This window comes from Oncorhynchus nerka, linkage group LG17, assembly GCF_034236695.1.
Source record: "Oncorhynchus nerka isolate Pitt River linkage group LG17, Oner_Uvic_2.0, whole genome shotgun sequence".
Taxonomy (NCBI): Eukaryota; Metazoa; Chordata; class Actinopteri; order Salmoniformes; family Salmonidae; genus Oncorhynchus; species Oncorhynchus nerka.
Window position 1 is genome coordinate 46,267,525 of NC_088412.1, and position 21,173 is coordinate 46,288,697.

The 21,173-nt window shown below is 47.9% G+C and overlaps 1 protein-coding gene across 1 annotated transcript in view; it reads left to right on the forward strand.

The window, feature by feature from the left end:
• Window positions 1–3,070: 3,070 nt before the first annotated feature.
• Window positions 3,071–21,173, forward strand: part of LOC115145329 (low-density lipoprotein receptor-related protein 8-like) — a 285,564-nt gene continuing 267,461 nt past the window's right edge. Inside the window, exons 1-2 of the mRNA XM_065003195.1 lie at window positions 3,071–3,208; window positions 4,277–4,402. Coding sequence (XP_064859267.1) covers window positions 3,142–3,208; window positions 4,277–4,402 — 193 coding nt within the window. The 5' untranslated portion in view covers window positions 3,071–3,141. The remainder of the gene's footprint in view (window positions 3,209–4,276; window positions 4,403–21,173) is intronic.

A 21,173-nucleotide genomic window follows, 5' to 3' on the forward strand; every position in this document is an offset into this window, starting at 1 on the left:
CATCCTGTTTTGGGCGGTTGCTGGGATGATTATCCAACGATAAATCCACAACGATATGAGATACCCTTTGTGCCAACACAACAGAGGGCATTTCATGGGCACAATGCTGATTGCTTATCCCCTTAATGGTGTTGCGCCCTGTAATCCCAAATTATTTAACCAGATTCCTTAACAAGATCGATATAGCAAATACTGGACATCCAAATGTACATTTATACATGTCCAGTACAAATGTACAACCGTAAATGTCTGTTTTCTTCTTGCATATTAGTTTAGCTCAAAATAGACATGGGCTTAGCTTGTACTGTATATTTCCATCCCTCTCTCCTCTATCTGTGCTATAGGCCCCTATTAGTCGGTCAGCCTCCCTCCTGCATAACGTAAACCTATGGAGCCACTGAGCCTACGATGTGCTGAAACTGATATAGGACAGTCATCACGGTGGATAGATGAGTGACAGAGACAGGTCAATGCCTGCATCCCAAATGGCACCCTATTGCCTATTTAGTGCACCACTTTTGACCAGGGCCCATACCAGAAATGGCCCCTTCTCACTTGTGGTGAGAGTTTCCTTCTGAATAAACTAGGATATGGTAGAAAAGGGATATGGTTCATTCACCCGGCTTATACCTCTGCTCATACACCATTGGGAGCTTGAGGAGGAGGGATGTTCTTGCACCCATATTGAAATATGCCCGCGGCCCACTCCACTGCTGCTGAAATTAGATTATTTGGGTTTTGTTTATCAGTTTTGCCAGGGTTGTTTTCACTCCCCGATTTATGCAGCTGTCTCCGGGCTGGTTTGTTTGAAACGGTATAGTTGACAGCTCCTGCTGGGTGTGCGTGCATGCGTGCGCACGTGTGTGTGTGTGTGTGCGTGTGTGCGTGTCTGTTTGCTCCTGTCTGTGCAGAATGTGCACTCATTCTCCAGCCCTTCCCTTCCACTGCCAAATCATTTGATGCACTGATGTTCAAATCCACTTCATCTCCACTATGGGTTGTTGGCGCGCCGTCAAGTATCGACTAGACATTTCTCCTGTTTTTTGGGTCACGAGTTTGGCAGCTTCTCCTTTGCTCCGCTCAGCCCTCTCCTCCCCTTCCGCTGTAGAGAGAATGTGCTGACCACTGGCTGGTTATCTCCGGATGGACGTGACCATCCGTCTTGAGACAAAATAGGCCAACAGTGAAGTGAGTCCGAACAGAGAGAACCTGGGAGAGGAGGGAAATAATCATCCTGCAGGTCTGGAGGTGGCTGTGAGTGTCTGTCTGTCTGTCTGTTGGACAGACAGACAGACAGACAGACAGACAGACAGACAGACAGACAGACAGACAGACAGACAATGGCCCCTGCTTTAGCTGAATGCACAACAGGGAGAAGTGCCATTTTTAAATTGACCTCAAGGTACTCCAAATCTGAGGAAGCCAGGGCATATAAAACACAATAACAGCATAGTAAGGGTGCAGAGTGCACACACATACTCCTCAGATACTGTACACACATTGTGTATAACGATATGCATATGTAAACTACCGTTCAGAAGTATGGGGTCAACATAGAAATGTCCTTGTTTTTGAAAGAAAAGCAGATTTCTTTGTCCGTTAAAATAACATCAAATTGATCAGAAATACATTATAGACATTGTTAATGTTGAAAATGACTATTGTAGCTGGAAACTGACAATTTTTTATGGAATATCTACATAGGCATTCAGAGGCCCATTATCAGCAACCATCACTCCTGTGTTCCAATGGCACATTGTGTTAGCTAATACAAGTTTGTCATTTTAAAAGGCTAATTGATCATTAGAAAACCTTTTTGCAATTATGTTAGCACAGCTGAAAACTATCATGCTGATTAAAGACTAAAACTGGCCTTCTTTAGACTAGTTGAGTATCTGGAGCATCAGAATTTGTGGGTTCGATTACAGGCTCAAAAACAAATAACTTTCTTCTGCAGCTCGTCAGTCTATTCTTGTTCTGAGAAATGAAGGCGATTCCATGCGAGAAAATGCCAAGAAACTGGAAGATCTCGTACAACGCTGCGTACTACTCCCTTCACAGAACAGAAGCAAACTGGCTCTAAACAGAATATAAAGAGGCCCTGGTGCACAACTGAGCAAGAGGATTTGATGTTATTTTAATGGACAAAAAAATTTGCTTTTCTTTCAAAAACAAGGACATTTCTAAGTGACCCCAAACTTTTGAACGGTAGTGTAATATCGTAGGGCTATTTGCATCAGTATAGACTTTCAAAATGAGCAAGCAACACAGTGTCTGGTTGTTGACCATGTTGGACTTCAGTCTCCTTGTTGTGAGTCATGTCTTCATGACTGTTTTACTGTAAATGTGTTGGCCCATCATTACAGTTGATTTGACACTGCTACTGATGACTCTCCGTAAGAATGGTGTGTAAAACTTTAAGTCTTGCCCTTCTGCTCCAATTCATGTCATGTCAAGCCCCATGCTGATCTCTACTGTACAGATGAGTGTCTGGGGAAACATCAACCCACATTGTCTGATAGACATGGAGAGTTTGAACAATACAATTGGCATAGAGTCTAATCAATTAGTAATGTGAAAGTTGAAGTGTTGAATTTGAACTGTTGATAGATTACTTTTGATCCTCAAATTCTAAACAAAAAAAACTGTCTTATCATATTGTCATGTTGTTGTTGTGAGATATGTGCGATAGACATTGATCACAAGTTGTCTGATAATCAATGAAAGGCTAGCGCCACACACAGCTCAATGGAAACGTCAACGCTAGTATTCTGGTTATTGGGTTATTACTAAGCTATAGGTAAAAACTCCATCTTCATCTCCTGTGAATATACAGATCGATAACATTATTTATCATATTTCGAAGATGCAGGGTCACTTCGACAGCTGTATATATATTTTTTTTGTCTCGTATATATATATATATATAGTCAATGCCTTACATTTGTTCAGTTTTACTACATTACCGCAGGCTCAATCCCGCCCATAAACGTCATTGATTCAAATAGCTTTGAGGCAGTCAGGCAGCGGTGTCTGGAGCCGAGCGCAGTGTTGCATTGCATAGCGAGTGGAAGCGCCTGCTTGCTTCTTTACGTATACTCGTATGAGCAACACAACCACGACTCACCTCTTCTTTTAAAGATGTGGACAGAAGTCGGGAAGCTAATGCTCTTACATTTGTTGCTAATGGAGCTCCACTCCACCCAAGGTAAGACATTTTTATCATTGATCGTCGGAGAGGGAATTTTCATGACAACGAATGGTGAATGGGTAAGCGACGTTGCCGAACTGATCTAGCCAGTGTATCGAGTAAGCATCGTAGAAGGTAGAGCAGCGTCGATCCACTCCTTATTTTCAAACAGTCACCACAACAGGACATTCATGTTGACCTGCACTAAATACTATTTTAAAGCAGGTTATATGTGCTCTGATGTTGGTACTTATTCTACAACGTCACGAAAACAGTCTTTACTGTTATTTACCCAGCCTAGTAAATGACAATGCGCGGGAGGTTGCCAACATGTGCATGAATGACATATGGAAGGCAGCCTAAAACCTCCGCTTGAACACAACGTGTAGCCTAGGCTACGTGGAAGGGCTAGTAGTTCCATTATTTCCTAATTGATCCAATGCATGGGCATGCTCGCTGTTCATTTTGTATTCAATCGGCTGCATATTTTGAGTTGGCTTGTAAGGCTGTTATAGCCTACATTACATTTCTTACTGTGTTGTCCAACAGTCACAAAAATAGGTTAGGCTACAGTCAAATAAAGACACCAATTTGGGATACATGAAAGTCCAACAGTTCTAGTGTTGCATTCCAATTTGAAATGATTAGACGTAAATAATTCCCATATAAGACCTCGTGCCAGTTAAATGACACTTGCGTTTTGTTTCTGTTCTCAATGAATGTTGTGCTTATCATAGATAGTAATCAACGCTGTTTGTCCCCAGACTGTGTTGTAGGCTAATAACAATGTATTACGGCATCAATTAAAACATCACTTAGTAACAGTGGCTCCAACCCTTGTTGCAACAACATTGTCTCAATGAACCTCTGTAAAACCCGGTTGTATCAGTGGACCAATGAAACATCTAGCAATTTCATAACAATGTTTCCTACCAACGATAGAACAGTTGTGCGCGTTGCGCGTGGGCGTTTTGGGATGAATTGGTAACATGTCCCTGGCGCACAACCTATATTTTGTAACAAAACCTAAACATATATACATTTTTTACTGTTTTATTTACGGGTTTATCTTGTTCTTATCTGCAGGAACCCATACTGATACAAATTGCGAAACGGGTCAGTTTCAATGCAAGAACGGAAGGTGCATACCTACTCTCTGGAGATGTGACGAGGACGATGACTGCTCTGACAACAGCGATGAAGAAAACTGTCGTAAGTAGCCTAACACCCGCCTAACACATGTCCATGAGCAGATACTATACTGTAGCACATATGTGATCCCCGTTGTATTGTGGAGGCGCCTGGGGGCATCAATACGCATTGCACACAGGGTCACCAGAGCAGGTGTTGGGAGTTTTTACAATGTCATGTGGATATGGAGTTCATATTGCCACCGCTGAGTGGATAGGAACTTGACTATTATTTTCATAGTAAAATGATTGTATGAGCACATTGAAAAGAAGGGTCTGGAAACAGATACCATTGTAGATATCATTAATTGACTTAATTGGTACTTGGAATTGATTAAGTCATTTCATAATGAACACAATTTGAAGAGTCAGCCAGCAAATGATCAATGAAGAATTTGCCACGCAACTAATTGGATGAACAGTTAAGTTAAAGTTGCCAATTCATTTTTTGTCTCCACGTGTCATAAGCCAATAGCAGCACTGCACGTGCACACCTGCTTGTTGTCCTAGGCATAGCGTGACATTTGTCTCCACGTGTCATAAGCCAATAGCAGCACTGCACGTGCACACCTGCTTGTTGTCCTAGGCATAGCGTGACATTTGTCTCCACGTGTCATAAGCCAATAGCAGCACTGCACGTGCACACCTGCTTGTTGTCCTAGGCATAGCGTGACATTTCCAAGCTTGTCTAACATCGACTGGCTACAGATTATAATGACTGGCGACAACACTCGTTGGGGAAGTCTTTTTAAACGAGCAGTGCCAGTGTCAAAACACTGCAACAGATCCATAAACAAAGCCTTTGTCCTGATGGAAGTGAGTTGATGCTGTTGTTATTTGAAGGAAGTGCCCTCAGTTACAACAAAAAAGCCTACTGTGCCACACACAGGTCAATGACAGAGATGCTGGTCCCCACAACCAGCATCTCAAACGTGACCCCACTCTCCCTCTCGTTCCCCAACTTTAAAACTGCCAGCCAGACAGGGAAGAGACTCTTCCCCCATCTGCTCTCCCTCTATCTAGTCATTCCTCTACATATAAGCTACTTAGCTTCTCTCTATATTTCAACCTGTCCCTCTCGCTCTCTCTTTCTGTCTCCCACCGTCTCCTCCTCTCTACTCCTCGGGACTTGTACCCCCTAGCCAACGAGGGCTGGGTGGCATTTCATGGTGCTGCCTCCCAGGTCTCCTGTGCTATGCCTGGTGCTTTAAAAGGCCAGGGTCTTTCGAAGGCATGCATGGCAGACAACCTGGGAAGAGAGGAGCGGAGAGTGCCAGCGCCATGCCAAGCCAAGGAGGCTGTGCCCGCTTGTCTTACCCCCACAAAGGGCATCAGCTGACAGGTTGGAGATAAATCCGATGGCAAACTGGTTGCCAAAGCGATACCCTCTGGCGGTGCGCCAAGCTCTCCAGCAGATGCCAGTGCTGCTTGCAGTGGCTCCCCAAGCCCCACATCGCCAGCTAAAAACACAACACAGGAGCGGGGGAGACGGGAGAGAGGAGGAGAGGAGCAGAGGGGTGAATAAAGGAGATGAGAACAGAGGAGAGGACATGGGTAGAGGAGAGGGGAGGGTTGGAGAGAAGGAGAGGAGCAGAGGGGTGAATAAAGGAGATGAGAACAGAGGAGAGGACATGGGTAGAGGAGAGGGGAGGGTTGGAGAGAAGGAGAGGAGCAGAGGGGTGAATAAAGGAGATGAGAACAGAGGAGAGGACATGGGTAGAGGAGAGGGGAGGGTTGGAGAGAAGGGCAAAGTAATTCATACTGGTAAACAAAACATGATGTGCCAGAACAGCAGTGGCCCCTGACATTTTGTCTCGCCCCATAACAATCTGTGCTCTACAACCAGCGCACCACCTCTGGGCTCCCTGCCTTAAGCCTGGTCACAACACTGCCAAGATGCTAACTTAGCCCAGTAACCTGACCCGGCAGCCCTGCACCTATCTCAGGCAGCACACCTCTCTCCCTCTGTCCTGTGCCACTGCCAATATGATCCGTCTCAGTGCCAGGCCCCTGTCCCTCTCCACAGGGATTACCCACAAGCCTTCTCCAGTGTTAGAATAAGTCCTGCTAGATTGGGTGTATTTTGTGCGTGTCTCTCCTCATCCCTCCCTCCTCTCCTGCATGTCTCTCTTCCTCCTAGTGTCGTTCACACCAGCCTCAGAGGGGATTCCGCTCCTGTTGCCCCGAGAGACAGAGAGGGGAGGGAGGCCACACCCCTCCTTATCAGGTGTGTGTGTGTGTAGACACACAGACATAGAGAGACACATAAAACATAGAAAAAGATTCTAACTTTGTCCGGGTTATTTCAGTGCAATACAATTCATTTTGGGGGGGGAATATCAACCCTGGGTATTTAGTTGAATTTGAATTTTAAAACACTTTCCTAAACAAGGCCCCTCTGAATGATATAGGATGACGCCAGTTAAGCAAGGGTTTTATTTATCCTCCTGGTGTGAAACAGAAGCCCCCTCTCCTTTATGGACGTGATTATTGCAGTGTCAAAGCAGTGTTGTTTTGCTCAGCCCCCCAAGACTGCCTGTCTGGCCCAGTCTCAGCCCCTGCTCCGGTCTCAGTCGCACAGGAACACAACACAATAGTTCTACACAACAGCACTGAGTGTGTCTGAGACAGAGACACTCTATTGTAGCCAGGGAAGAGCTGTCCACGGATTAGACATTAACGCACATTTCACGCCTCTCGCTGTGTGTAAAGCTCGACCCAGGCAAACGAACACGCACGCGGTAATGCCAGGAGAAATGCCAAACATCACATCGTACCCTGGACTCCAACATGCACGGAAACATCCTGCAGAGTTACCCTCCTGTAGGTTTTCGCTCCAACCCGGTTCCTGCAGAGTTACCCTCCTGTAGGTTTTCGCTCCAACCCGGTTCCTGCAGAGTTACCCTCCTGTAGGTTTCGCTCCAACCCGGTTCCTGCAGAGTTACCCTGATTTTCGTGGTTCCTGCAGAGTTACCCTCCTGTAGGTTTTTCAACCCGGTTCCTGCAGAGTTACCCTCCTGTAGGTTTTCGCTCCAACCCGGTTCCTGCAGAGTTACCCTCCTGTAGGTTTTGTCCAACCCGGTTCCTGCAGAGTTACCCTCCTGTAGGTTTTTTAAACAACCCTGTTCCTGCAGAGTTACCCTCCTGGGTTTTCGCTCCAACCCGGTTCCTGCAGAGTTACCCTCCTGGGTTTTCGCTCCAACCCGGTTCCTGCAGAGTTACCCTCCTGTAGGTTTTCGCTCCAACCCGGTTCCTGCAGAGTTACCCTCCTGTAGGTTTTCGCTCCAACCCGGTTCCTGCAGAGTTACCCTCCTGTAGGTTTTCGCTCCAACCCGGTTCCTGCAGAGTTACCCTCCTGTAGGTTTTCGCTCCAACCCGGTTCCTGCAGAGTTACCTCCTGTAGGTTTTCTCCAACCCGGTTCCTGCAGAGTTACCCTCCTGTGGTTTTCGCTCCAACCCGGTTCCTGCAGAGTTACCCTCCTGTAGGTTTTCGCTCCAACCCGGTTCCTGCAGAGTTACCCTCCTGTAGGTTTTCGCTCCAACCCCAGTTGTAACTAACCTGATTCAACTCATCAGCCAGCTAATTATTAGAATCAGGATGCGTTAGATTAGGGTTGGAGGGAAAAGCTACAGGAGGGTAGCTCTCCAGGAACAGGGTTGGAGGGAAAAGCTACAGGGCGGTAGCTCTCCAGGAACAGGGCTGGAGTTAAAACCTACAGGAGGGTGGCTCTCCAGGAACAGGGCTGGAGTTAAAACCTACAGGGCGGTAGCTCTCCAGGAACAGGGCTGGAGTTAAAACCTACAGGGCGGTAGCTCTCCAGGAACAGGGTTGGAGTTAAAACCTACAGGAGGGTAGCTCTCCAGGAACAGGGCTGGAGTTAAAACCTACAGGGCGGTAGCTCTCCAGGAACAGGGCTGGAGTTAAAACCTACAGGAGGTAGCTCTCCAGGAACAGGGCTGGAGTTAAAACCTACAGGAGGGTAGCTCTCAGGAACAGGGTTGGAGTTAAAACCTACAGGAGGGTAGCTCTCCAGGAACAGGGTTGAGTTAAAACCTACAGGAGGGTAGCTCTCCAGGAACAGGGTTGGAGTTAAAACCTACAGGGCGGTAGCTCTCCAGGAACAGGGCTGGTGTTAAAACCTACAGGAGGGTAGCTCTCCAGGAACAGGGTTGGAGTTAAAACCTACAGGAGGGTAGCTCTCCAGGAACAGGGCTGGAGTTAAAACCTACAGGAGGGTAGCTCTCCAGGAACAGGGTTGGAGTTCAACCTACAGGGCGGTAGCTCTCCAGGAACCGGGTTGGAGTTAAAACCTACAGGGCTGCTCTCCAGGAACAGGGTTGGAGTTAAAACCTACAGGAGGGTAGCTCTCCAGGAACCGGGTTGGAGTTAAAACCTACAGGAGGGTAGCTCTCCAGGAACAGGGTTGGAGTTAAAACCTACAGGGCGGTAGCTCTCCAGGAACAGGGCTGGAGTTAAAACCTACAGGAGGGTAGCTCTCCAGGAACCGGGTTGGAGTTAAAACCTACAGGAGGGTAGCTCTCCAGGAACAGGGTTGGAGTTAAAACCTACAGGGCGGTAGCTCTCAGGAACAGGGCTGGAGTTAAAACCTACAGGAGGGTAGCTCTCCAGGAACAGGGTTGGAGTTAAAACCTAAGGCGGTAGCTCTCCAGGAACCGGGTTGGAGTTAAAACCTACAGGAGGGTAGCTCTCCAGGAACAGGGTTGGAGTTAAAACCTACAGGAGGGGTAGCTCTCCAGGAACAGGGTTGGAGTTAAAACCTACAGGGCGGTAGCTCTCCAGGAACAGGGCTGGAGTTAAAACCTACAGGAGGGTAGCTCTCCAGGAACCGGGTTGGAGTTAAAACCTACAGGAGGGTAGCTCTCCAGGAACAGGGCTGGAGTTAAAACCTACAGGAGGGTAGCTCTCCAGGAACAGGGCTGGAGTTAAAACCTACAGGAGGGTAGCTCTCCAGGAACAGGGTTGGAGTTAAAACCTACAGGAGGGTAGCTCTCCAGGAACAGGGTTGGAGTTAAAACCTACAGGAGGGTAGCTCTCCAGGAACAGGGTTGGAGTTAAAACCTACAGGGCGGTAGCTCTCCAGGAACAGGGCTGGTGTTAAAACCTACAGGAGGGTAGCTCTCCAGGAACAGGGTTGGAGTTAAAACCTACAGGAGGGTAGCTCTCCAGGAACAGGGCTGGAGTTAAAACCTACAGGAGGGTAGCTCTCCAGGAACAGGGTTGGAGTTAAAACCTACAGGGCGGTAGCTCTCCAGGAACCGGGTTGGAGTTAAAACCTACAGGGCGGTAGCTCTCCAGGAACAGGGTTGGAGTTAAAACCTACAGGAGGGTAGCTCTCCAGGAACCGGGTTGGAGTTAAAACCTACAGGAGGGTAGCTCTCCAGGAACAGGGTTGGAGTTAAAACCTACAGGGCGGTAGCTCTCCAGGAACAGGGCTGGAGTTAAAACCTACAGGAGGGTAGCTCTCCAGGAACCGGGTTGGAGTTAAAACCTACAGGAGGGTAGCTCTCCAGGAACAGGGTTGGAGTTAAAACCTACAGGGCGGTAGCTCTCCAGGAACAGGGCTGGAGTTAAAACCTACAGGAGGGTAGCTCTCCAGGAACAGGGTTGGAGTTAAAACCTACAGGGCGGTAGCTCTCCAGGAACCGGGTTGGAGTTAAAACCTACAGGAGGGTAGCTCTCCAGGAACAGGGTTGGAGTTAAAACCTACAGGAGGGTAGCTCTCCAGGAACAGGGTTGGAGTTAAAACCTACAGGGCGGTAGCTCTCCAGGAACAGGGCTGGAGTTAAAACCTACAGGAGGGTAGCTCTCCAGGAACCGGGTTGGAGTTAAAACCTACAGGAGGGTAGCTCTCCAGGAACAGGGTTGGAGTTAAAACCTACAGGGCGGTAGCTCTCCAGGAACAGGGCTGGAGTTAAAACCTACAGGAGGGTAGCTCTCCAGGAACAGGGTTGGAGATAAAAGCTACAGGAGGGTAGCTCTCCAGGAACCGGGTTGGAGTTAAAACCTACAGGAGGGTAGCTCTCCAGGAACAGGGTTGGAGAGCCCTGCTTTACGACAACAGCCCATTTTGGGGTCATACTTTAAAGGCAACACATCAGGTCAGAGGGCAGGGTCTTAATCAATTCACCCTGACCCTGTAGGGATCCTGTGCTCACCACTCAGATAGATGAAACCTACCCAACCATTTTAAAAGGCTGGTACGCTTTGTATGCTTTAGAGCTCTTCAGTACAGAGAAGAGTAGAGGCATGCACGGAGGCTGCACGTCTCACACCCACACCAGCTCTAGGTCAGAGCTGACATGAGTCCTCTTTGTAGCTGGCAGTAAAAACATGCCAGTAGAAATGTGTGTGCGTGTGTGTTGAAAAGACTGGTGTCGTATGAGTCAGCCCTGGCATTTAGCCCGCTCGCGCACACACGTGCTGACACGAGCGCTCGCGCATGCACACGCACGTCCGTCTGTCTAGGAGAAAACAACCTGGGTTTTATGTGGTAGGAGGGAGAGGGGGTGTACAGGAATGCTTACCCCCACCCACCCTCCTGCAGCAGGTGCGCCGGAGTAGACTCCAGATTGTGCTTGCTGGGACACACACTGCGGAAGGATAGCTGGAGACACCTGATTGGGACAGACGGGCTGGATACCTCACAGTCACACGCGGAGGCGGGTACAACAGGAGCCATGTCCAGCTACAGTAAAGCTGCACCGGAATGTCAAGCTGAGCTACCTTGTTTCCTGCATGTCTACCTGCTTGTGTGCAGTCACAGCACCCCCCCCCATTGCACTACTACCCCTGGTCCTCTCATTATTGAGGAGAGGATGCTTTCCTCTCGGTATCCCAAACCATATTTTAGCAGAACTGACCCCCCCGAGTGTCATTATGTTGGCTGGATAGGGTACAGTTTTGACTAGGCATAAACAGGCCACAGAGATGCGAAAGTCAGAAAGAATAGCTGTCTTCAATAGTATCATGTTCTACTACAGTGAATTATAGTAGAGTTCAGTTCAGCCTTAGGGTAGAGGTCTTCACGGGTATTACCCGGGACCTGACAGGGCTGGGTCTGAAATTCGGTCATTGTCCCTAGGATCGGATTTGATTGTCACGGGTCTCGAGTATTAGTAATTATAACTGATTTGCCGGTAAGGACCCGTACAGATTCGAATGCGACTGCTACAGTGTAGAGAGAGAGAGAGAAAATGGTCTCTTATGCCGCTGCGCAGGATTTTCACGACAGTGGCGCGTGTAGCTTGTTGTTGACGACCCAATCACAAGACATCAACGCGGCAATAGCCTCTGGCTCTGTGTGTGCCTTGGCAAGCACGTTAGGAAATCAAGGAATAATTCAAAGTTAAATGAGAAGGATAGGCTACAACGACCAATAGCCAACAGGTAGGCTGCTACTTTATACTCTGAATGGAGCTGTTGTTGTAATTGCGCAGCTAGGATGGGGGAAAGCGCAGCCTATATAGCCTAAATGAGCCTACACAGCGAGCTTCACTTCTCGGGTTTGATGCAGTCAAAACAGGTGCTATGTAATCAGATTGGAAGATACTTAACCTAGCTCTGGCAGCTACATGTTAGTAACTAGTGCGTGTCGGCTTGGTTGCTGCTGTCCCTCTCTCCCGCCTTCCCGTTGCCTGCTTCTCAGCCCCACACACACACACACACACACACACACACACACACACACACACACACACACACACACACACACACACACACACACGCGCTGTATGGCCCCTCCCCCCACCGACTTGAGCTCCTCGGTTCTTGTATGCCTCAGCTAGCTTCAGTTTATAAAGTAGCAGAAACATTGCCTTTCCCTCATTCAGACCGGGTCTGGACCCGACCGGGTCTATATGGGACCGGGTCTGGACCCGACCGGGTCTATATGGGACCGGGTCTGGTTGTCCTCTCTCTCTCTCTCTCTCGCTCACTGCTGCTGTTGAGTGTGGGACTGTTAGAATAATGGCCTTGTATTGACACAGTGTGTATTGTAATTCAGACGGAATTTAAGAGAGGCTATGGGATCTACAGACCCTGTGTGTTTGTGTTTATGTGTGTGTGTGTGTGTAGTTCACACTGTCCATTTGCATAGTTATAATCCAATTAGTGTGTGTCTCAGCGGGTGAGCGCTTGAGAGGCGAGTGTGTGTCTCGCTCGGTATGTGTGAGAGAGAGAGGGGGGGAGCGAGCGAGTGGGCCGTCTGTGTGTCTGCCTGAGGATAGAGAAGATCATTACTCTCTCTGTGCTTTTCACCATCTCAAATATTATGGAAAAAGGAAAACCGATTCAGGGAGCTGTGAAGCCTCTAGCTCTCTCTATATCTCTGTCGCATTCTCCATGAGGACACATTCATCATCAACAGGATGCTTTCTCTCTCTCTCTCTCTCTCTCTCTCTCTCTCACTCCCTCCCTCCTTATCTACACTCACTCCTTTCACTGATTTCACCCCTCTATCCTCTCTCCCCTCCCCACTTCTCTCCCTCCCCCTCTCTCTCCCTCCTCTCCAACCTCTCTCCACTGTACCACTCCCTCCTCTAATCCTCCTTTCTGCTCCCTCACCCTTTCCTCTATCCTCTCCTCCTTCCCTACCACCCTCCCTCTGTCCCGTCACCCCAATCGGCCCCTATGGATTGCACGTGAGTGCTTGGGTCTCTAGCCTGCCATTGATTTGCCAGTGGGCTGCTCTGTGGCTGTGGAGGGTTGTGGTGATTTATAGGGCTGTGGGTCTGTGCTGGGGGGAGAATATTTCACAGGCCTTTATGGGCTGTCTGCGTACTAATGAGAATGGTCCCTGCCACATGAGGGAAACCTGGGTCATACTGGCAGTGGCACAGCAAAGCAGTATGTATGGAGGGAGCGAGGGGAAGGGGAGAGAGAGGGGAAGGGGAGAGAGGGGGAAGGGGAGAGAGGGGGGAAGGGAGAGAGAGGGGAAGGGGAGAGAGAGGGGAAGGGGAGAGAGGGGGAAGGGGAGAGAGAGGGGAAGGGGAGAGAGAGGGGAAGGGGAGAGAGGGGGAAGGGGCGAGGGGAAGGTGAGAGAGGGGGAAGGGGAGAGAGAGGGGAAGGGGAGAGAGGGGGGAAGGGGAGCGAGGGGGAAGGGGAGCGAGAGGGGAAGGGGAGAGAGGGGGAAGGGGAGAGAGAGGGGAAGGGGAGAGAGGGGAAGGGGAGAGAGGGGGAAGGGGAGAGAGATGGCTGGAGAGAGAGAGGGAGGTAGAGAGAGGAGAAACAGAGGTGAGACAAACAAAGTGAGAGCGAGCGCGACGGAGAAGAAGAGAGGGGAAATGAGGATAGAGAGATACACACACACGTACAGTACAGTACAGTACAGTACAGTACATACATACATACATACATACATACATACATACATACATACATACATACATACATACATACAGATAGAGGAGCAGATGTGAATAACACAGGCAGAGCCTGGAGCACGGTAGACTGGTAGACTGGTGTCACAGGCAGTCAAGGCGTTAATATAAAGGTTTGTCTTTTGGGCCAATCAGGCTGCTCTTTCCACCAGTAGACACATGGTTGACCTGGCCAACCGGCCACATGCTACTGACATGGAGAGGAGAGGAGAGGCAGTCTCCTCTAGTGTAGAGTTTCCCAAACTCTGTCCTGGGGGGCTCCTCCTGGGTGCACGTTTTTGTTTTTGCCCCAGCACTACAAAATTTGGGCAAAAAACCCAAATGTGCACCCACGCTACCCAGTTCAGGAAACCCCGACTAGTGTTTACCTGCAAGGGTCAATGTGAACCACCTTTTATCAACTTGCGTCAGCGTTATCTCAGGCTTTGAGGTAATAATGACGGACAGCAGCATTGTATTGGACAGTAGTGGAGCCCTCATAAAAACCTCTCTCTCTCTCGCTCTCTCTAACCTTCCCCCTCTCTCTCTCTCTCTCTCGCTCTCTCTCTCGCTCTCTCCCCCCAAAGCCCAATGAGAGAAGGGTGCAACCAGGGGAATTTGTGGTTTCTTGTTTTTGTTGTTTCTTTTCTTTCCTCTGATTACCTTGTTTACCGTCAAGCCAGATTTCCCTCTCTGCCGTGGCCCGATATTGCACCTCACCGCCACTCCGCTCTGCCTGCGCAAACTGACATATTGTTCAAAGTCAAACTCCCGGCACAGAAATACTGTTCCCTCTTCCTCTCTCCGTCTTGTTCTCTCTGTTGTTTTGTTTCCATTTGATCTCCCCCAGTGCCTGACAGGGTATCATCACCTAATCCCCTACACAGATTAGGGCATATCTTAATGTGACTCAGGTTTATTTACGTCCCTTGTTTATATAATCCTGTTTTTCATGACCAGTTCTCACTCTGTAGTCAGAGAGCGAGGGGAGCGCTGCGATGCGGACCAAACATACGCTCCGCGAAAGAACGTTCATGAATTAAACATAGGCACCTCTAAAGGTATTAAATCTATCTGCTAGATGTATATATATATATATATATATATATATATATAGAGATATATCTACCTAGCTTTCTGTTCAGTGACAGAGCTACAGAGCACAGGGGCCCTGTTTCTGCCGCATGTCATTGTCAACCTCACAGGGTGCGTTCTTAAAAGTTTGTGTTGGAAGTCAGAGGCAGGTTATTTTGCTGGCCTTGTCGTCGTCGTCCCCCCCTCCCTGTGTATTCTGAGTTAGTTTAAAGGCCATAGGGCCATGACTAGCCATTCAATCGCCCTAGCCTAGACCCTGAAGAAGATGTCTGCTTTAATGCTTCACATTCTCCCTTGAGGGAATCCGACGCGAATGTCTTACTATGGTTTAGGAGAGTGGGAAATCAGAGTTTGCTAAAAGTAGGATTTGGGAGTTGAGGTGAGGTCCCTGGAACTGTGCTGTCCTTGTTGCCACGAGTGTGTGTGTGTGTGTGTGTGTCATTTTGGGAGAGAGGGGTGAAATGTGATTTTCCAGGCCGGTCCTTGCCGAGGGACAGCAAAGGCTTTGATGGTTTGGTATCTCTGCACTAAGATCTCCGCTCAGCGCAGAGCCAACACTAGCGTCACACAGCCACAGCCTCATAATTAACCACACACACACACACACTCACAAGCGTGTATCCTCCTCTGAAGATTCTGTACCCTTTTAGAGTGGATGAAATCCTATTGAGTCGCTCTCTTTTTTTCTTCCTCCCTGCCTACCTCATCTCTCTTACCTCTAGCGAACTCCGTAGTGGATAAGGCTGTTTGCGTTGATGACAATTACACCGCTCGTACATATCTCCTCTATAAACCCGTAGCAGGGTTCTCACTAAGCTCCCAGAGCGACTCTTTACCTTGAGGGGATTTTGCTTGTCATGCGTTGCAGTGAGAGCGACGACGAGGCGGCCTAGATGCCCCGCCCCGGTTCTCTTTGATGGTTTGCAGCGCTCGCGGCCCGGGTATTCGAGACATTGCGTAGCGTCACCGGCAGCCCTGTCGACTGTGCTGATCCGAGCTGAGCCGATATCTTAACACGCTGTAACAAGCTCTCGGGGCTCTTTATCATAGAGGAGGGGGGGGGGCTGGCTAACGGAGAAAAGGGGTTGAGGGAAAGAGTGATAGAGGGGTGAAGATGGAGAGATGAAGAGCCACAGAAGATATTCAAGCCTTGGGAGAAAATCAGGCAGGCCCAAGAAGATGTGGATTTCTCGTAGGTACACATCTATAGGGGAGGAGGACTGTGTATACACCCCCCCCGCTCCCCATCCTCAGCCCCACTCTGATCTCTCCTCAAGCTCTCCCTCTCTCTCCTTTCATCCACTGCTTCATGGGGTCTGTTTTCAATGTGTTTACCCCATCAGAGTCTCCCCCCCTGGCCTCTCTCTATTCAGACCTCCTGGCCATGTGGGAGCTGACACTCAACGCTCTACACCACTATTACTGAGAGGCCCATGTTCCTCCGCCTTACACACACTTACTGAGATTCACAGATAATGGTGTGTGTGTGTGTGTGTGTGTGTGTAGTGCATGCTTATCCGTGTCTGATGGCCGCTCTGTTTATGCCCTGTTGTTGTCGATAATGTTTGTTTTCTTTGGAGCGCCGTCCCTGAACTGCATTAAGATTTTATAAGCTGTTTGACGATGCGCTTTAACATCCCACTCACCCTTAAGAAGTACCTCTCTGAGGCCAGCTGTGCCGGCCGTGCTCGACCGAGACCTTTACATATCATTACGCCGGCTTCAATGCAGCAGAACACCAGTCTGCTCTCTCTCTCTCCCTCTCTCCGTGTCTCTCTCCAGTTAGCAAGTCTGTAGGTGAGTACGACGACCCAACCGCCTGGCAAATTCATACATCCGCAGCACAATGGTCACCTTGGTCTATTTTAAATGATATCTGTGTCGACTGTTTGATGTTGCACCTGGCCAGTTAGTTTCTCACGCAGACTGCTGTGTGGGCTGTTGAAACTTCCTGTCATATTAGGAGCGGTTCTGTTTGGTTCTGTTTCTCAGGCAGACTGCTGTGTGGGTTGTTGAAACTTCCTGTCATATTAGGAGCGGTTCTGTTTGGTTCTGTTTCTCAGGCAGACTGCTGTGTGGGTTGTTGAAACTTCCTGTCATATTAGGAGCGGTTCTGTTTGGTTCTGTCCGGTGTTTGTAGCTCTGCCACAGACATCAGCGCTTACCCTCCACTTCCTTCTCTTTCCCCCTCCTCCTCCTGTGACACCGCGGTGGACTGTTCTGTGTAGTTGCTCCAGTCCGTCCCGGGTCCTGTCTGAGCGCAGGTGCTGCTTTCTGCTTTGATGCCCACGAATGCATGTCAGCTGTAAGGTGCCTGCCTACCCACTGCACACAGGTGCACTCGCCCCCCCCCCCCCACCCCCCCCTCCCAGTCCTGTCCTGAATCACACAACTTCATTTAGAACCAATCCATTAGTCGGTGGGGGTGGGGGTAGTCGGTGGGGGTAGTCGGTGGGGGTAGTTGGTGGGGGTGAGGGGTAGTCGGTGGGGGTGGGGGTAGTCGGGGGTAGTCGGTGGGGGTAGACGGTGGGGGTGGGGGTAGTCGGGGGTAGTCGGTGGGGGGGGGGGGGGTAACTGGCCTCATTGGTCACTGTCTGATCTTGACACACTCAGACAGACATTCATGCGTGGCACACACACACACACGCATTTATACATGCAAATATGTACGTACCTATGCACACACGGTACAGTACAGATGCACACAGTCACATGCACACACACTATGCATACAAGCCTACCCAAGCATGCATGTACGCAGGTTGATACAGCAGCTGTTGTTGACCATAAAAAAAAGGTCTGTTATTGGCTTTAAACCAAGATGGCCTGGTCTGGAACATCTGATGTGGGCATTAAAGATTTTGTGGTTTAAGTCTGTTCATTATCTAGCATTAGTCTGCAACAGGGCTGGTAGAGAGAGAAGGAAGGAGAGAGAGAGAGAGAGAAGGAAGGAGAGAGAGAGAGAGAAGGAAGGAGAGAGAGAGAGCGAGAAGGAAGGAGAGAGAGAACGAGAGAGAAGGAAGGAGAGAGAGAGAGAGAGAAGGAGAGAGAGAACGAGAGAGAAGGAAGGAGAGAGAGAGAGAGAGAAGGAGAGAGAGAACGAGAGAGAAGGAAGGAGAGAGAGAGAGAGAGAAGGAAGGAAGGAGAGAGAGAGAAGGAAGGAGAGAGAGAGAGAAGGAAGGAGAGAGAGAACGAGAGAGAAGGAAGGAGAGAGAGAGAGGAAGGAAGGAAGGAGAGAGAGAGAGAAGGAAGGAGAGAGAGAACGAGAGAGAAGGAAGGAGAGAGCGAGAGAGAAGGAAGGAGAGAGAGAGAGAGAGAAGAAAGGAAGGAGAGAGAGAGAGAGAGAGAAGGAAGAAAGGAGAGAGAGAGAAGGAAGGAGAGAGAGAGAGAGCGAAGGAAGGAAGGAGAGAGAGAGAGAGAAGGAAGGAGAGAGAGAGAGAGAAGGAAGGAAGGAGAGAGAGAGAGAGAAGGAAGGAGAGAGAGAGAGAGAGAGAAGGAAGGAGAGAGAAAGAGAGAGAGAGAAGGAAGGAAGGAGAGAGAGAGAGAAGGAAGGAGAGAGAGAACGAGAGAGTCATTTAGGGGCAGCTTTAGTTTTTTTTTCCCATAAGCCGCCTCTCTTTGCTCTTCCCTTTGGTTTTCATTCTCTTGACCGAGAGGGTGATACGATGCAATCAAACAGATATGTAATTCCCTCTCTCTTGCCCACTTAGTGTTCAAAGTCACATTGTTATATTGTTTACTGATTTGACATTTAAGTTCATGTATGTGGGTATTGAAACAGCTGTGGCTTCTGCTCTTCAAGGAACATGAGAACTGATGCGCATCAAGAAATAATGCACTGCAAAACCATTTAAATCGATACATTCGCCAGGAAGAGGTGGGTTTTAACCTCCATTCTAAAGTTGACTGCTTATGAATGAAACGTATCTCGCGAGTTAAGTAGGAAAACCTGCAAAATCGGCAGTGTATCAAATATTTCTTCTCCCCAATGTATGAGCCATGTAAGAAAGCTAACGCTTGAGTTCCTTGCTCAGAACATGAGAACATATGACAGTTGGTGGTTCCTTTTAACGCGAGACTTCAGTATTCCAAGGTAAGAGGTTTTAGGTTGTAGTTAATATAGTATTTATAGTACTATTTCTCTCTGTACCATTTGTATTTCGTATACCTTTGACTATTGGATGTTCTTAAAGGCACTATGGTATTGCCAGTGTAACAGTATAGCTTCCGTCCCTCTCCTCGCTCCCACCTGGGCTTGAACCAGGAACACATCGACAACAGCCACCCTCGAAGCAGCGTTACCCATCGCTCCACAAAAGCCGCGGACCACACAGAGCAAGGGGAACAACTACTCCAAGTCTCAGAGCGAGTGACGTTTGAAACGCTATTAGCGCGCACCCCGCTAAGTAGCTATATAGACTTAATTATAACATAACACACAGAGATATGAGCCTTTGGTCATTAATATGGTTGAATCTAGAAACTATCATCTCTAAAACACAACATTTATTATTTCAGTTATTTCAGTGAAATAAGTAAATATTCTTGTTACATTGCACAACCTTCTATGTTATGTCATAATTACGTAAAATTCTGGCAAATTAGGCAGCTCAAACTGTTGCATATACCCTGACTCTGCGTGCAATGAACGCAAGAGAAGTTGCACAATTTCACCCGGTTAATATTGCCTGCTACCCTGGATTTCCTTTAGCTAAATATGCAGGTTTAAGAATATATACTTCTATGTATTGATTTTAAGAAAGGCATTGGTGTTTATGGTTATGCACAGTCGTCCAATGATTGTGCATTTATCGCAAATGCGCTTTTGTTAAATCATCCCCCGGCGCTGCATCGATTATATGCAACGCAGGACACGCTAGATAAACTAGTAATATCATCAACCGTGTAGTTATAACTAGTGGTTATGATTGATTGATTGATTTTATAAGATATGTTTAATGCTAGCTAGCAGTCTCCTTGTGGACGAGAGGCAGGTGGTTATAGCGTTGGACTAGTTAACTGTAAGGTTGCAAGATTGGATCCCCCGAGCCGACAAGGTGAAAATCTGTCGTTCTGCCCCTGAACAAGGCAGTTAACTCATCGTTCCTAGGCCGTCATTGAAAATAAGAATGTGTTCTTAACTGACTTGCCCAGTTAAAAAGTTAAACAAAGGTATAAAAAATAATAATAATAGTAATACAAATAAAAAATAGGCAAAATCGGCACCCAAAAATACCGATTTCCGATTGTTATGAAAACTTGAAATCGGCCATTCCGATTAATCGGTCGACCTCTAACTTTCGTACCTGTTTACTAAAGCATCTTCACAAGGTCCTTTGCTGTTGTTCTGGGAAGGAGACAGAACGCGTCTCCTTCCTGAGAGGTATTGACCGACTGCGTGGTCCCATGGTGTTTATACTTACACACTATTGTTTGTACAGACTTGTGGAGGTCTACAATTTTTTTCTGAGGTCTTGGCTGATTTATTTTGATTGTCCAATGATGTCAAGCAAAGAGGCACAGAGTGTGAAGGTAGGCCTTGAAATACATCCACAGGTACACCTCCAATTGACTCAAATTATGTAAATTAGCCTATCAGAAGCTTCTAAAGCCATGACATAATTTTATGGAATTTTAGAAGCTATTTAAAGGCACAGTCAACTTAGTGTATGTGAACTTCTGACCCACTGGAATTGTGATACAGTGAATTATAAGTGAAATAATCGGTCGGTAAACAATTGTTAGAAAAATTACTTGTGTCATGCACAAAGTAGATGTCCTAACCGACTTGCCAAAACTAAAGTTTGTTAACAAGACATTTGTGGAGGGGTTGGAAAACGAGTTTTAATGACTCCAACCTAAGTGTTTGTAAACTTCTGACTTCAGCTGTATGTACACTGAGTGTACAAAACATTAAAAACACCTTAAAAACACATAGACTGACCAGGTCCCTTATTGATTCCATTTGTTAAATCCAATTCAATCAGTGTAAATGAAGAGGTGGAGAAAGGATAAAGAAGGATTTTGAGACAATTGATGGTATCCAGTTGTGCATGTGTGCCATTGAAGGTGACTGGGCAAGACAAAACATTTATGTGCCTTTAAACGGGGTATGACACACCGGTTTGTGTCAAAAACTGCAACGCTGCCGGGTTTTTCACGCTCAACAGTTTCCCGTGCATATCAAGAAGGGTCAACCAGCCAAAGGACATCCACACATTTGTCATTGGAGTGAACATGGGCCAGCTTCCCTGTAGAGCACTTTCTACCGAGACAAATTGAAGCTATTTTTATTTTTGATTTATTTACTCCTTTTTCCT